This window comes from Balaenoptera physalus (genome assembly GCF_965194825.1).
Source record: "Balaenoptera physalus genome assembly, chromosome: 12".
NCBI lineage: Eukaryota > Metazoa > Chordata > Mammalia > Artiodactyla > Balaenopteridae > Balaenoptera > Balaenoptera physalus.
Genome location: NC_138897.1, coordinates 97,226,849 through 97,243,392, shown reverse-complemented (window position 1 = coordinate 97,243,392; position 16,544 = coordinate 97,226,849). Strand labels below are relative to the sequence as shown.

At 57.8% G+C, this 16,544-nt stretch overlaps 1 protein-coding gene across 1 annotated transcript; it reads right to left on the bottom strand.

The window, feature by feature from the left end:
• Window positions 1–350: 350 nt before the first annotated feature.
• Window positions 351–14,997, bottom strand: ANHX (anomalous homeobox). Its single transcript, XM_082417043.1, has 8 exons — window positions 13,525–14,997; window positions 10,888–11,015; window positions 8,784–8,907; window positions 7,737–7,950; window positions 7,195–7,312; window positions 5,728–6,035; window positions 2,201–2,555; window positions 351–583 (listed from the first exon to the last, which is right to left on the bottom strand). The coding sequence occupies exons 1-8, from the start codon at window positions 13,771–13,773 to the stop codon at window positions 385–387; spliced, it is 1,695 nt and encodes a 564-aa protein (XP_082273169.1). The 5' UTR covers window positions 13,774–14,997; the 3' UTR covers window positions 351–384.
• Window positions 14,998–16,544: the final 1,547 nt, after the last annotated feature.

The window sequence follows — 16,544 nt, the reverse complement described above, 5'->3', positions numbered from 1 at the left end:
GCCCTCAGTGCTTCTCAGCAGAACCCCCAGGGAACTCTGGGGACCTCCTTCTTCTGTAGGGACAGAGCTCTGTAACTTGTGTTACCAGACGTCCACACTTGCTCCCCTGGAGCACTGGCCGGGCTCCCGAGGGGCAGCTCAGCCCAGGCTGCCCCCTGAAAGCTCAAGGAGCATCCTGGCTCCCCAGAAGGCGTCGCTGGAGGTCTGGTCATCGGGCCACTGCACCTGGAATGCCAACACAGCATCACACACGGAGGTACCCTCTGTGGGCTCTGCCTTCCCATCTGGGTCACCCCTGATCCTGGGACCCACCCCCTCTGGACTCCGTAAGGAACACCTCCCCATGACACCTGCCTCCCAGTTCTCATTCCACCAAGTCCAGCCTCAAGGCATCCCTGCCCCATGTTCAATTCTGCCCGTTTTATTCACTCCAAAGTCCCAAGCTGAGGACCCAGGAGTTAGGAGGGAAACCCACGGTACCTCGTAGGAAGGCCTCACCTGGCTGGAGGGCATGGGCTGGCCCAGCTCCATGGCCGACTCGGGGCCAGGGAAGGCAGGCGGGGCCGGGGCCAGCTCCGGGGTGCTGGAAAAGGGACAGTGTCAGGACAGGCCCTTTGCCAGGCCCTATTTGAGGCTCACGCTGTTTACTGTGAGCGACACACCCTGAGAACTTTCTGCCCATCAGGAGCCCTTCCTGGGGCCAGACTCTCTTTTGGGAACGGCCTCCTCCTGCAGGGCCCTCAGGTGTGCAGGATGCTGGAGGGGCCTGTGTGACACCTTGGGCAGGTGGCTCAGGTAATCAGAGAGCACATCAGGGCAGGCTCACAGAGGAGGGGGTGGTGAGCAGAGATGGGAAGGAAGAGAAGGTCACGAGAAGGAACAGGCCTGAGGTGTGAGGGAGTCCAGAGGTCCTTAGGACCGAATCAGGGGTAGCGGCAGGGGGAACAGGTGCGGCCGCTTGGAACAATGACCACGCAGTTCCTCAAAGTCACACCACACCTACCCTGTGACCCAGTCATCCCACCGCTAGGTGTACACGCCCCAGGGACACGAAGGCAAACACGCAGGCCGCCACGTGTCTGGGGATATGCACAGCAGCCCCAAACCAGGAGCTCCCAAATGCCTGCCAACAGGTGATGACAATCCCCACCAAGGACCGGGACGCGGCAACGAAGCGGGAGGGACGCTGACACACACAGCAGCGGGGCAGGCCTCACAGCGGTCAGGCTGCGGGAAAGAAGCCACACCAAAAAGAGAGTCCACGCTGTACGATTTCACTTCCACGAGACTCTAGGAAACGCAGCTAAAGAAAGCAGGGCCTTGGTCCTGAGGCGGCCGGGGTGGAAACAGCCCTGTGACCTGTGACTAGCAGCACAGCTATGGTTTGTAGGAGATTTGTAAGTCACACTCACAAAGATGAGCCGGGGCACTGGAGTCCAAGGGTGACACAGCCAGTGCAGAGGCCCAGCAGGCCACGAGGGGCCCTGTGGCTGCTGTGTGTGGCTCCCGGTCATAAACGGAAAAGTGAGTCCATCAGCACGGTCTGGATTTTCCCACCGTCTGGCTCTTTCCGCAAGCAGAGCCTGTGACCTGGGAGGCTGCTCCCCTTCTCTCCCATGTCCCCCAGTAATTCTGCCCTCACGGGGCACCTGGCCTTCTGCTCCCAGACTTGGGAGACCCCGAACCCTGGGGACCCTGTCCTGCGGCCCCCATCGTAGATTCCCTCTCCACCAGAGGACCCCTGGCCCGACATCGCCTCCTGTGAAGTCTCTGGTCACTGCCACGGCCTCCACTGGCCACAGTCCACAGCACCTAGGCCGTTCACGGCCGTCCCAAGCCCCTTTAAAACTCCAATTTGGAATATACAATCAGGACCTTGATGCTGTCCAGAAACTAAAACAGTCTTTGGGGAAAAGAAAATGCCTGAAAGAGGCTGCTGGGGCCCAGGGAGACCTCTGGGGAAGCGTGGAGGCCTAAGCACCATCCACAGAACGGATGCCCGCATCTGCTCCAATGCTTCTCTGAGGGAAACACTACCATCTTCTTTTGGTAGATGTAGCCTGGGGGACTGCTGAGGTTTCCAGAAATCCATGAGGAAAGGACGCACTCTGCACCGTTGGAGATGGTGAGTCTGTGCACCAGGCACCCTGTCCGCGGCCCGTAGGCAGTGTCACCTGAGCCCTGTGGCTGTGCAGCTTACCTCTGGGTGAGGGTGAACTCAGGAGCCTGCAGCGGAGGCTGGGGCACCAGGAAGCCGCTCGCCTGTGGTTCCACTCGGCCACCGCTGGTACCTGGACCCTCCTCCAGGTATGTGCTCTGGGCGTTGCTGCTGGGAGGGTCAGCGAATCCTGCACGGGAAGAAATCCCACAACCCAGTGCTGGGGGAAGGGAGCACAGCCTACGTGCAGCCCAACACAGGCCTCCGCGGAGAGGCGGCGTCCAGCCTGGCCAGCCCCCGCCTCGGCTCCCGCGCCGAGGAAAGAGCAGCCACCACTGCTGATCTCGGTGGCCTCTGCAGGCTCCCAAAGACCAAAACAATGTCAGGTTTTGCTGACCTCAAATTTTTCTTTGTCATTCTAGATCTCACGCCAGCCCCAGTGCCAAACAAAGACTCAGCACCCCAGTCCGCCCTACACCCACCGCGGCTGTCTGAGGAGAGACCCCGCGGTGTCCCCCGTTCACCACAGGCTGGCCCAGCCCGTGGCCGTTGCCCTCCCCTTTCACCTTGGGTTTCACCATGATTTCACTGCAGTGCAAGGTGTTACTACCTTACCTTGCCTTTTCTCTCTACTTAAAATATTGTAGAAAATCCCTCAGGGTGTCTTTCACCCTAAAAGGCAAGCCACTGTGGACGTGATCAATTCTGGGTCAACAGACATTTAGGAGCAAAGTGAGCTAAGAAGGAAGGTCCATTGCTGCCCTAAGTCTATCCAGGTGGTAAAACTAGCATGCATCCCTGATCTCAGACCCCAAACAACAGTCCTCCCTCCTGTCTGCCAGAGCCTAGACCTTCCTAACCACTTGGTGTATGACTCTACCTCTGCCTTCTGCTGTTTCCCCTTTCCTGCAGAACTTTACAGATAGTCTGAGGTCCAGGAAATATGGTTAAGTGCTAATTTGAACATTTCCAGTTTACACAGAATAGATCAGTGGGTTTAATCTTCTTCCTCCAAGAGAAACAGAAATAAAAAGCCCAAAGCCTAGAACGAAGGGAGTGTCATGGGAAGGGTAACTGGCAGGTGGGAGATGTCCATGTTCTGCAGATGCAGGGCACAGGTCTGATCCCACGGTGCGGGGTGTCTGAAGGGAAGCTGGGGCATAAGCAGGGGCCAAGGACCCTGAGAGGTTTGCAGGGAGGGAGGGAAAGCAAGGTGCTCAGGCAACCAGCAGGGAGCTCTCCAATTCCCAGAGAACATCACCCCTCACATAGGCTGGACACGGTGTGAAGACCAGCTTCCCTCATCCCAGTATGAGGCTGGCCACTGCCCATCCCAACTCCAGCCTTGTTAGTAAACATGGACAGGAAAAGGTCTCTGAAATCAAAGACCAATCCGATCAGATGGAAAAGCTGCCTCGGAGAAATGAGTCTCCAGGCTCTTCCTCTTTGGGGCACCTCTTCCTCCCCTGTTCAAGGAAGGGCCTGAATCCACAACCCCAACATTCCCCCCTTCAGGCAAAAAAGCACATTTTCTGAAACTTCTAACTAGGATACTCAGAGACATATAAGATATTGCATCTATAAAAAGTAATACGATCGGGGCTTCCCTGGTGGCGCAGTGGTTAAGAATCCACCTGCCAACTCAGGGGACACGGGTTCGAGCCCTGGTCCGGGAAGATCCCACATGCCACGAAGCAACTAAGCCCGTGCGCCACAACTACTGAGCCTGCGCTCTAGAGCCTGCGCGCCACAACTACTGAAGCCCGCGCGCCACAACTACTGAAGGCCGCGCACCGAGAGCAGATGCTCCACAACCTCAATGAGAAGCCCGCACACCACAACGAAGAGTAGCCCCCGCTCGCCACAACTAGAGAAAGCCCTTGTGCAGCAACGAAGACCCAACACAGCCAAAAATAAATAAATTATTTTTTTTTTAAATTTATTAAAAAAAACAAAAACAAGTAACATGATCTATGAAGAAAGGAAGATCCGAAATAAGAAAAGGGAGCTTGGGGAACTTCCCTGGTGGTCCAGTGATTAAGACTCCATGCTCCCAATGCAGGGGGCCCAGGTTCGATCCCTGGTCAGGGAACTAGATCCCGCATGCCGCAACTAAGAGCCTGCACGCGGCAACTAGAGACCCCGTGTGCCGCAACTAAGACGCAGCACAGCCAAATAAATAAATAATTTTTTAAAAAAAAGAAAAGAGAGCTTGGAGTTCTCTTAAAATATATAACTGTCAAAATATCATAAGACAGAGTTTAAGACAAAAGCACATACAATAAAAAAGAAATTTTTTTAAAAGGTAAGCATTTTGGGAGATTGGTCCAGGATTTCCAACATCCAAATAACATTTGTGCTCTAAAGAGAGAACTGGAAGGAGGAAACTATCAAAGAAAATCACAAGAAGTGCCCAGAGCTTAAAGAAGACCTTGTTCTCTGGTTCTTTAAATTGAAAAGCTTAACAACAAAGTGAATTCAAAAGACTCACACCTGGGACCATCACTGTGAAATTTCAGAACACCAAGACTTCAAAAATAAAAAGCTCCAATAAAGGAAAAATACGTAAACATCAGAATGACATCTAACTTAAAATGACAACATTGGATGCTATGATTGGATGCTGTGTTGCTTTCAAATTTCTAAGGGAAAAAGTATTTTAAACTCAGAATTCTGTCCCTGACAAATCGTTAATCAAACTTGAGGGCGGATTAAAGACAATTTCAGAAGATGCAAGGAATTCAGACACTTTACCTTGCAGGCACCCTTTCTTATAAAGTTAATTAAAGATGTTCTCTAACATAACAAGAGTCAAGAAAGAAGGAACAAGACTTGCAATTAAGGAAACACTGAAGCAAACCCAGGGAAGCAGTTAAAGTTGCTCCTGGGATGACGGCTCCACCCCAGACTGGGAGCAGGAAGAAGGAGGCCCCAGCAACAAGTCTTCAGAGGGGATGCTTAAGACACTGCAAGAAGTTAGGGATGTTGATAAAAGCAGACAATGTAAGAAAAAAGGGAGGCAATGACAAACTACAAGACGACCTGTATGTAACCACAGAAGACTAAGGAATTTAGGTGACGGGCTGAGTTCAGTGCCAACATCCTCCTTAGAAGCTGGGATGTCACAAGACGCTATCGTGTTTGGTGCACAAAATATATACCTGAATACGTGTTCTTTAAAGGTATTTATAGCGACAGTTACAACTAAGGAAGAAACTAGGATGAGAGGGCCAGGGGTCTGAACTGCTCAGCCCTCCTCTGTTGGAGCAGATGTTGGCTGGTTAGTTACAGGGACTGGAGTACAGGGGTGGCAGCCATTTTATTTCGTTTTAACTCTTTCCTCACCATCTTATTTTTTTAGTCACGTGCACATTTTATTTTGAAAACAAAAATAAAATGAAAAATATCCAGGCTGTTGGTGGGAAGAGCCTGTTCCAACTGCACTGGTCTGGGGTCTAATCAAATACATGAGATTCAAGCAGAAAGTCCTGGCCCCTCAGAATTCTTCCCCATCAAATGACATACAAGCAGCTGAAGCATCTGATGTAGAAACACATGGTCTGTCTAGCGAGACCCACCTGTGGCGCTGGGCTCACCAAGGGCGGCGATGGACACAGCCAGAGGAGCATCTGCAGGGCGCATCGTGAGGTCCAGCCCGTGACTGTGGATCAGTTGCCTAGTCTGGAAGGAAACTTCCTTGGAGGATGCCAGTGCAAGAGACGTCAGCCACGACTCGGGGGCACCCAGAGAGGGGTCCAGCGTGTTGCTGCCAGCAGCCAGAGGGCAGAGGCCAGGGCCAGGGCCAGGGCAGACGGGAGGAAGAGTGGCAGGATCGTGGCTAGGCCCCTCCTGGTACATCTCACCACCTTGCAGAGACCTGGGGAGCACAGCGAACATCATCCCTTGGTGGGCAGAGGCTCCCTCGGGCTGGGGGAGGTGGGCCTGGGAGGAGATTCCGGCCCAGTTTGGGAATCTGGGCTCCGGACTCAACGCAGCCACAGATGGCTGTGGGGTCCACCCCAATCACGCTGCCTTCACAGTTCTCCCTGGGGCTGCAAGGGTTCCAGAGACACAAAAAATACTACCGCTGGAAACCTAAGATACATTAGCAGCTTATTTACAAGGGCCTTCAATGAAGCATTGTTCCACAATATTGAAAGCTGAAAATGATTAGGAAGAGCCTAATAGTTGAATGATAAAATGAAGGTGGATCTTAAAGGAATGTTAGGCAGCAGCTAATAATTTAAAGAATTAAAATATTCCCCAAATGCTCCCTGTGTCTCAGATGGTGCTCCTGGGCTTTTGTTAACAACCCCCCACCCCTGTCATCTGTGCAATGACGTGCATGGCAGGGTCCATCACTATCCTCATTTCACAGGCGAGAAAAAGCGGACACTGAGAGGTCACGGGAACCTGCCTAAGGCCACACACCTGGGTAGTGCCAGCCTGGATGTGAGGTGCCAGCCCAGGTGGTGTCATGAGAGACGCTGAAAACACAAGTGTAAATGGAAAAAGCGGGCACAGCTTGATGTTTACACAGACGCGGACCTGGTCCCACACTCAGACTCAGTCCTGCTGCTGCCGGCACTTTCCTCACAGCAGTTTGTGCGGCACCACAGGGGCAACAGGGTGAGGGAAAGCGGTTTGACAGGGCCTGGTCTGTAGCAAGAAATGTTGGCTGTTACTAACTTAATGATATACCAGCCAGACCAAATGCTAGAGAGAAACAGACCACGAGGACAGCGGGTTTGCCTTTAGGAGACAGGTCTGCATGTTTTTCTTTGTTTTCCCCGTTCTCCAAAATTTACGTTAAGTCAGGCTGTGAGTCAGGCTCCAGGGAACAAGTTTGGGGTCCACGACGTGGGCTCCTTGCCAGTGGCTCCCCTGTACCTGGGGTCTCAGCTCTCTCTGCCCTCCATCACTGAGCTGGCCCCAGTGTCCGGCAGGCATTCCTACGCCCACTCCAGGCCTGGTCTCCCACTGAGGATGGGGAATTGAACAGGGGACGGTCCCGTGGCCCACGTGGGTGGCAGTACCTGGGAGCCAGTGACTTTGGCATGGTCTCGTCTCCAGAGAAGTCTGGGGTCAGGACCAGTGGCTCCCACGGCCCTTGGGTGGTCTCCTGGGTCTGTGCAGACCCACTTTCCTCAGGTCCTGCGAAAAGCCGATCAGACAGGAGGGGAAGCTGGGTGATGCTCAGACTCCCAGCCTCCTTCCCAGCCGGTTAAGAGCAGCCATGCTGGCTGCTCAGTATTCTTTGTTTGTCCCTTGATCCGTCTTTGGTCTGAACCAACACCCATAATTAGGAACCCAGAACATCCTAAATTCTAGTGCTTGGCTCACTTCCCACTGACTCCTGGCCCTGGCCGCAAAGTAACCTCTCAACGCAAAACGCCGCTGCAGCCCCACCTGGGCCCATCCTGAGCCCAGCCTGACCCTCAGCTTCAGCGATCTCGCTTCCCACAGGGTGAAGTCCCGAACGTGCAGACGGGGGCTGGCGGAGAGGGTCCTGTCCTGTAACCAGTGACCCTACCTCGGCCTGGCCCTAGACACAGGTTTTGGGAGAGGGGCCACTCACCCGACCACTGAGGCCTGCCCACGCACCCAGAGCCAAGGTGGGGCTGGCCTGTGGGCTGCGGGGGGCGCGGGACGGCCTCCCTCGCGGTGCCGTCCTCCGCCGAGTCCCGGGCTGGCGCCGCGCGCTGCACAAGGGCCCTCTGGCGCCGCCGGTAATTGGCGAACCAGTTGTAGACCTGCTCCGTGGTCAAGCGCGTCTCCGAGGCCAGGTCCTCCTGCCCCGAAACAACACGCCGCTTGCCCAGCCCGCTCCTGAGACGCGGGGCCGGGACACCAGCGGGCCGGGACACAGGGCGGCCGGGGCATCACGCGGGCCGGCGCCGTGGCCTCTGGCCTTGTTCCTCCTCAAGCCGCCGCCCGGCCGACGGCCACGCACAGCCGGGAGGGCTCGGCAGGGCTTGCAAACCGGACCCTCCCGAGGCGCCACCAAACCACTGACCGCCCGCGCGCCGGCCCGGTGCGAGAGCGCGTCGGCCACGACCGACCCTGCGATCAGGAACCTGTCCTTCCTCAGGAGACATATCCGAACCACCAAGGGCCACAGCACGGAGCTGCGGGAGGGCCCCGCTGATTGGACCCAGAGAGAAGGGGCGGGGCGACCACTGGGAGAGCCCCGCTGATTGGACCGGGAGAGAAGGGAGCACGCCAGCTTTACGAGCGGCAAAGCTGTTATGCTGCCCCCTCCACCTACTCCCGAGAGCTCACCCGTGCATCCCTCCTGCCGGAGTCCCGGCCGCGGTGAGCGCTCAGTGAGCATCTGTTGAAGCCACACTGGATGACGGGGTATTAAGACTCCCGTGATGAAACTAACCCCGCCACGTGTGCAGGCGGCTGCCAGCCAAAGGGCTCCGTCCCCAGGGCAGTTCAGGGCAGGCGGAGAGCGCCAGCGCCCTGGCAGATAGGCCACTGGGGAGGCGGAGAGGTGTGGCTAAGGATGCGGGTCAATCCCCTCAGGGTGGTGATGTCACCTAAGGGTGGGAGTCCCCTAAGGACCGGGGAGGATGGGCTAAGGGGAGGGTTGCCTGGCCTCCCTCTCATCTGCTCTTACCCGCTCGGCCTTGCTGGGGTTGGTGCTCACGCCCGAAGCAAAGTCCTGCAGCTTCTGGCGAACTTCTCTGGGGAAGTTCCGGTTCTTGAGGCCGTCAGGGCAGAGGGAGGCGGGCGGTGGGTTCCTAGATGAGGACAGTGAGGAGGTGGTTACGGACCCCCCCCCCCTTCTTCTGAATGCACCTGTCGTGCTGCCCTGGACTTCCTGTCCTTTCACTGGCCACCCCCCTCCCCTGCAGGACTGTGTGCTGCAGTCCCTGGGTCCGTCCCCTGAACAAGGGAGGGGTCTCGTGTTGCCCGGGCCCACACCCCACACTTCCACCAGGGTTTCCAGTAACACTCACTGACCAGTGGCCATGACTGTTAAAGCCGGGGGACGAGGGTACTGAGGTTGGTTATGCTACCCTCTTTACTGGGTGTATATTGGAATTTTTCCAAAAGAAAAAAGTGGCATATAAACAAACAGCACCGGTCTATACAAGATTTGCTATCCAAATGCCAATTGAACAAATCCCCACGAACATCGCAAATACACCCCACACATCCCAGTGGAGCTCAATCTCCCACTCCCCACACCGTCCCCCAGCCCGTCCTGCACATCCAGTGAGAGACCAGCACGTCCCTGCCAATCAGCCCAAGAGCCCTGCAGCCAGGTTTATTCTCTTTACCTTCTCCAGTACATTCAACCTATCGGCAAATCCTCTAGAGTCAATCCTGACACAACCTTTTCCCCAGCCATGGCCACTCCCAGAAACTCCAAGAACCTCCCACCTCCGCTCCTGCACTAACCATCTGCTGTTAACTCCAGTGTCGCCCCTCCTTATGCCCAGAGCACGCCTTCCCTGGGCTCAGGCCTCTCCAAGGCTCAGCCCTGTGCTGCAGCCCTACCACAAGCAGAGAGCCAGTGAGTCACAGCCCTCTACTGAACGAGTTCCGTCTAGCATTCCTTGCTCTGAATTACGGGATCTGCTTTGTTTCCTGGTCTACTGTCCATCGTCCACACCCGCGGGCAGCTCCAGGACAGCAGGGCCCCAGCACCTCTAGTAACACCCAGCAACCAGGGGCCTCTTCACAAACACTGCATGCTGGTCCCCAAGGCATTTACTTTGCTGAGCCACCCTCTGGCAGGCTGTCAGAGCCTATATGGAGGGACCTGACTGCATCCCTGAAGACCTCAAGACTGATTAACTGCTGGGCTTTGAGGACATATCTGGTGGGCACCATGAGAAAAATTCTGTTTGATGCAAAAGGAATCCATCTCTTCTTCCATCAACCAGGCCCATGGCTCAGAAACTCCTGTCACTTGGGCTTTCAGGAGCTCAGAGCAAGACCTGCAGCTCCTCCTGGCCAGTGGGGGACACCCAAGGTCAAGAACAAAGGCTCTACAGTCTCGATGTCTAGGCTGGAATCCTGCCTTTGCATCTCTCTAGTGTGTAACCAGGCAAGTGACTACCTTTTCTGTGCCTTGGTGACCTCATCCATGAACGGTGATGATGGTAATGATGGTAACTAGCAGTCGTAACGTGTGCTTAGTGCTGATAATGGTCACGGTGGCGATTATCATCAACATCTATCCAGCAGCCACCGGGTACCAGACGGCCTTCTAAGCACTAAGTGTATCTCATGTGGTGCTTGCAGACCCTCACCTTTATCTCTCTTTTAAAGGTCCTGCAGCCCTGAGGGGCCGTGCTGGGATCCGGGCCAGGCGCCTGCAGAGCCTGACCATGGGGATTAGCCGAGCTGAGGGGCACCCATCCTGCAGGAAGCGAGTGAGGTCAGGGTGCCCACCTGCCGCCTCCCTCACCGCAGGGCCCTCACTGACAGGCAGCGGCTCCTGCTGCAGCTACAACTTTCGGCCTGGGTCCTGGGAACAGGTCCCTCTCCTCGCCCTGCGGGCACAGGTAGGAAAGCGTCCCCACAGCCAGCCGAGCGGTGGAGAGGAGGCTCAGTGGCGGGCACCCGCTGCTGTTGAGCCTATTGCCCTCTGTCTGTCACTGCTTCCTCTCATCTCCCTGCCTCTACTTCACCTAAGTCCTTCTGTGCTCTGGGAGGGCAAACCCCTTGGGAGCCCCAGGGAATAAGCGCCGATAAAGGCTGGTGCATACCTCTTCCGGCACCGGAACTTCTGCACCGGGGTCAGCGTGGCCACGCCGAGCCTCTTCATGACCAGACGGTAGTGGATGTCATTCCAGAGCTGCACTAGCTTCAGGCTGCCACCCGGCACCCGGCATCCCTGTGGACAAGAGCCTGCTGAGACCCGGCACGCTCGCCTGCCCCAGAGCCCTGCCGTTGACCCAGCCTGACCGCTAAGAACATCCGCTGGCTGGTGCCCCGCGGCGAGAGCACGAGCCCCATGGCTGGGCTCCTGTCCCCAGCAGGCCCTCCCACGAACGGGAGGCGGGCACAGCTCTCCCTCGCCCCCCCCCCAAGGTGAGGGCCAGGCAAGGGGAAGGCCAACTCCGGGCTGTGGCCATAGCACACAAGAGGCCGAGCCGCGCTGAGAACCACATGGTCAGGTCTGAGGGGCCCGAGGCTTGATCCCCGTCTTGCGTGAAAGGCCTTTCTCTCCCACCAGCAGGGCAGGCCCCTGGGGCTCAGTGAGTTCATTCTGAGCTGAGGGGGACGAAGGGGTCCCGGTCTGTGCCAGTGACAGCTCCCCAACCCAGTGCGGCTTGGTCATGTAACCAGACTTTAGAGATGGCCAAGGACGCTGAGTGTGGGCCTCCGCTGGACACAGCCCCTGTGGTCAGTATGTGGTTCTTGCCTTTAACCCCAGTGTTCTCAGGCCCATCTTGGTGAGGGAGGTGCTGAGAATCATTTAGCTTTCTCTCAACAGCATCAGGAAAAGCCCATTTTGCTGGGTTGAGGCCTGCAGTCTCCTGCCAGGATGGAGACGGCAGCACAACCGTCAGACAGGGAACCCACTTGGCGCCTCCCCAGCTGCAGGAGTGGCCCTTGGCGGGAAATGCCCTTTCTTGACGTGGCAGCCCCATCCTTTCTCTCAGGTCTCAGAACACATCGCTTCCTCAGAGACATTTCTGGACCATCCTGAGTTACGGTCCCTCTCCTGGGAGTTTTTCATCACTGATGTCACGCTCACATTCCATCACTGACTGCCTTCACGGCAGCTACTTCAGCTCTGTGTGTTCAGCCATTTATTCTGACATATTTGGAAGGCTGAGCCCTCTTACGTTCCAGGTGTCATGCTGGGTGTTGGGGATCCTTTAATGAGCAGAACTAACGCGCCCCTGCTCCTGGGGCCTGCAGTGCAGGAGGGGAGGCGGATCACAGATCGAAAAAGACAGGTTTCTAACTGTGAGCTGAGGAAGGAGCCATAGAGGGGGGGTGAGGGCTCCCTTAAGTCCTTGGGAATAAAGGAGGCACTAGCTCGACAGGGTGACATTTAAAGCAGAAACCGGACAGGTAGGAAGGCACCAGCCACACAGAGTGGTGTCCAGCCTCTGGCAGAGGGAACGGCACACACAAAGGTCAAAAGACAAAGATCTCGGGAGTTCCAAGAGAGCAGCAAGCCACTGTGCGGGAGCCAGGACGGCGTGGCAGGCTCTGGGGCCGCGCCTCGGCGCGTACCGTGGTCCCTTCCGCAGTTTTAAAACTGCCTCTGGCTGCTACGTGAAGACTAATAGATAGAGGGGGCAGGAGAGGACACGGTGGTGGGGCGTGAGCGCCAGGAGGGTGCCACAGGGCTTGGGGGAGAGGGAGCAAAAACAAAGAACTGGGCAGTTTAGTATCGTGAAGGTAAACTCAGCATGAGTTATGCATGGACTGTAATATGGAGTGAAAAAGGGAAACACAGGTCCCCAAATCTCTTACTAAAACCTTTTGAGGGCTTCCCTGGTGGCACAGTGGTTGAGAGTCTGCCTGCCAATGCAGGGGACACAGGTTCGAGCCCTGGTCTGGGAAGATCCCACATGCCGCGGAGCAACTAGGCCCGTGAGCCACAACTACTGAGCCTGCGCGTCTGGAGCCTGTGCTCCGCAACAAGAGAGGCCGCAACAGTGAGAGGCCCGCGCACCGCGATGGAGAGTGGCCCCCGCTCACCGCAACTAGAGAAAGCCCGCGCACAGAAACGAAGACCCAACACAGCCAAAAATAAATAAATTTTAAAAAAAAAACAAAAACAAAAACAAAAAAAACCTTTTGAGCCAGATGTATTTTGGAATTCAGAATTCCTCACACTTTAGGAAGTAACACAGGTATATACTCCATAATTTGCACTATCCCAGTATGATCTAGGGCAGGAAGCATCCTGCAAGCAAACACACCAGGATTTGGGTAGCAAAACGTACTGCAGTAATGTTAAGTGGATAAATAAAGACGTAAATAGTTTCCCATCAATGCAGCTCAGGTTTGATGCCAGTTGAGTTGAGGTTCAAAGTACCACCAGAGGAGTGACAAAGATACTTGTGGTTTCAGAGTTCCCGAATGCAGACCCGCAGCTAAGGGACTGCGGTCCTGGGTCTGTTTGATTGCTTGCCTCACTAACCGGAGTGCCAACTTTCCAAGCCAGGACCACTCGTCCAGGACCAGAGGGATTCGATAGATGGACAGTTTTGTCTCAGGTTAGCAGGCAAGTTAGAACTTAGTACAGTGAGACTGAACTGCCCTGGCTCGGTTTATAGCAGCTCTCCCCAGGCTCCTGCTGACTTCTGGGCATTTCCATCGTCTTCAGGATGGTGTGGGCTGCTGCCCCTCTCCCCGCCCGCCCCCCCCCCCAGTCCTACCTCTAGCAGCTGGCAGGCAGCCCGGTACTGCTCCTGCTGGGCCAGCACTCTGGCGCACACCAGGGCCACGTCCGCGTTGTCCAAGAGGTACAGGCGGAGCTGGCTCTCCAGCACGGCCGTGACCAAGGGCTGCACCTGGGCGGGGTCGTCCTGTACCTCCCGGCACAGCCTGCCTGCGAGGGTCACCAGCTCGGCCAAGGGCAGGCCAGCACCTCCGCTTCCCCTCAGCAGCTGCAGGAAACTCTGCATCCTGAGTCAGGTTGAACCCCTCTGCAAACAAGACGACAGTCAGGACCACCGCCGGCGCTGATCGGCTGACTGCACGTCAATCCTCAGAGCAACTCTGCGAGGCCTCTCCCGCCACAGGTATCGTGGCAGCAGTGAGAGAAGGCGGCGCGACAGGGCCCGCCAGACTTTCCTTGTAGCCCCCACAACAGCGTAGACGCTGGCGGTGCACCAAGGCCCAGCTCGCTGCTCTCGCTGCCAGACTTCTCACTCCGCACGCCTGGAACCTCTGTCTGGTGCCCTCGTGCCCCTCACCCGCCGCGCCACCTCTCTGTTTCTCCCACTTCTCACACCGCTTGTCACAGCGTTTCCTCCTTCCTTCTCCGGGCTCTATGGGGGGCGGGCGCGCCTGCGCTGGGGTCATCAGATCCCCCCAGCATCTGCCAGACGGAGAGCAAGGCCTCTCGGAGTGGGTGGGCAGGGCCGCGGGCCAGGGGCTGGGCAGACGCCCTTGGCGCTCCTTCGAAGGGGAGTCAGAGGCCCGCTAGGCGGGACCAACAAAATTCGCTTTTAACTATTTTAATTTTGGGGGAAAAAACCCCTTATATTTGAAAACCACAAACATTTAAGGGTTGCTCTAATCCGACAAAATAGTAAAATTAGAAAGGGAAGGGAAGAAGGAAAGGAGGAACGAACACAAGGAAAGAGAGAAAGAGTGAAAGGAGGGAGGAAGAGAAGGCACCGAGACAAAGAAATGAACACGTGCCGGCCTCTGGCCCAGCCCTGCTGGAGTTTGGGCTCCCTGCCCTCACATCGCCGCGGGCACCAAGCTTCCCGCTCTGCCCGGTGAGGGCACAGGCTGAGAGCTGAGGTAACCTGCAAAGGCCCGAGGGCGGGGGCCCAGCCAGGCTGGCTTCCGTGTGGCCCGTTGCACCCCAAAAGCCCGCTCTGCCGCCCTCCCACCCCGACGCAAACAGGTGAGCCACGGCAAGCAGGACCGAAGGCTTTGCATTGTTCTAAAAAATTACCGCCTAACTATGCAAACAGACACCAAGTTTTAACAGCAGAGAGAGTTTGCTTGTGGCGATACTCAATCGGGCCCGCACCGCAGGCATGACTCCCGGTCTGCGCCGGGTCCTGGAAAGCACCCGTGCGAGGCGCAGCGTAACGTGTAACGTGCAGCGGCAGCTTCCCAGCCGCGGCCGCTGACGCAGCTGGCGATCGCTTTTTCAAACAGTATGTGCAGACCTGTGTTCACAACTACCTCACTTCTGTAGAACAGGCTCCTGGAAGCGAGCGTAAAGGACACGTTTTTAGTCGATGCTGCCAAACCGCTGTCCGCACGGGTTGAGGGAACCTGCGGAGAAGTGCCGCGCTCCCGGCGGAGGGTCTGGCCTGCTTCCAGCTCTTTCCTCCCGACAGGGCCTCCAGGGCGCCCGCCAGGGGACGCGCTCTCGCCGCCGCTTCCGGGCCTCAGCGCCTTGTCACGAGCTCCTGCCTCGGGGCCCCACGTTTCTTCCCGTCGCGACTGGCAGGAGGCCCGCGACCCCGCACCCTTCGAGAGACCCGGGTGTCCCCCAGCGCCGACAGCCCGCCCCACCCGGCTCCAGGAAGGGCGGGAAGGAGGCTAAGGGCCGAGCTCATGGAGAGGGTCCTGGAGTTCGGGAAGGAAGTGGGCTCGGGGGGCACCCCGAACACTGAGGGGACCCGGCCCGGCGGGCACAGAGGGGGTGGGGGGCAGGCGGCTCTGCCCTGCGTCCTGCCCGGACACCTCCGTCTGGCCGTGGCCCTGCGCCGCCGGACCTCTCCCGGCGCCCTTCTCCCCGCGGGGCCCGAGGGGCCTCCGCGGCGGCCCGCCCCGGACGCCGGACTCAGTCACCGTCGCCCGGACGCCCCCATCGTTCACTCACCTTCATCCGCACGCCCCCAACTACCCGCGCCAGGCGCCCGGGGCCGCTTCCACGCTCGGCGCGCACGTGCTCCGCCCGCACGTCCGGGGAGGCGGCGGGAAGGCGCGGTTGCTACAGAGTATCGAGGCCTCCGCCAATCCCTGCGAGGGCCCCGCCCGACGACCCCCGCCCGTGCCCTGCGCCCTGTAAGTCCGGGGGGCCTGCGGGTCCGCCCGCGTGGGTTTGGGGCGTTCCGGTGGTTCTCGGGGAGCCGAGAGGTTCTCAGGGGTCCGTGGCATTCGGGGGGCTGCACGGGAGCCGACAGGTTGGGGGGCGAGGGGGGGCGTCGGAGGCGCCACCCAGCCTGCTTCTGCGCGTCTTCAGGTCCCAGAAGGAGCGGAGCCGGGGTCCTGGGGGCGCTGGGCTGGGGTGGAGGAGAGGGCGCCACGACCCCCGGCCCCTGCAGCAGGAGGAAGCTGTGACCCTGGATTAACCCCACGCCACCGCCCTGGAGCTCTGCGGAGACAAAGCCCGGCTGGGGTCGCAGCCCGGGGGGGCAGACATCCCCGCCCCGCCCGTGCCTCCGCACCCCCAGCCGGAGGCCCCCGGCGATCCCACCCCCGCGTGACCCTGGGGCGCAGCTGCGCGCAGCGGAGAGGCCTTCACGACGGTGGGGGCCTGGGGGCCCGAGTTCTCGGTGACCCTGGTCAGCCATGCAGGGGAAGCCTCTGAAGTGCCGCCGTCCTGGCTCGGACACGGTCTGGCCTCTCCCCTGTGCAGTTTAGTTCGGGGAGATGTTGCACACACAGCGAGCTGGAAGGCACTCTAAGAGAGGAGACCAGGAGGGTTTCGAGTTGCTTTTTAAAGGGTGGTCAGGGCAAAAATTCTCTGACATCAAAGCTCATG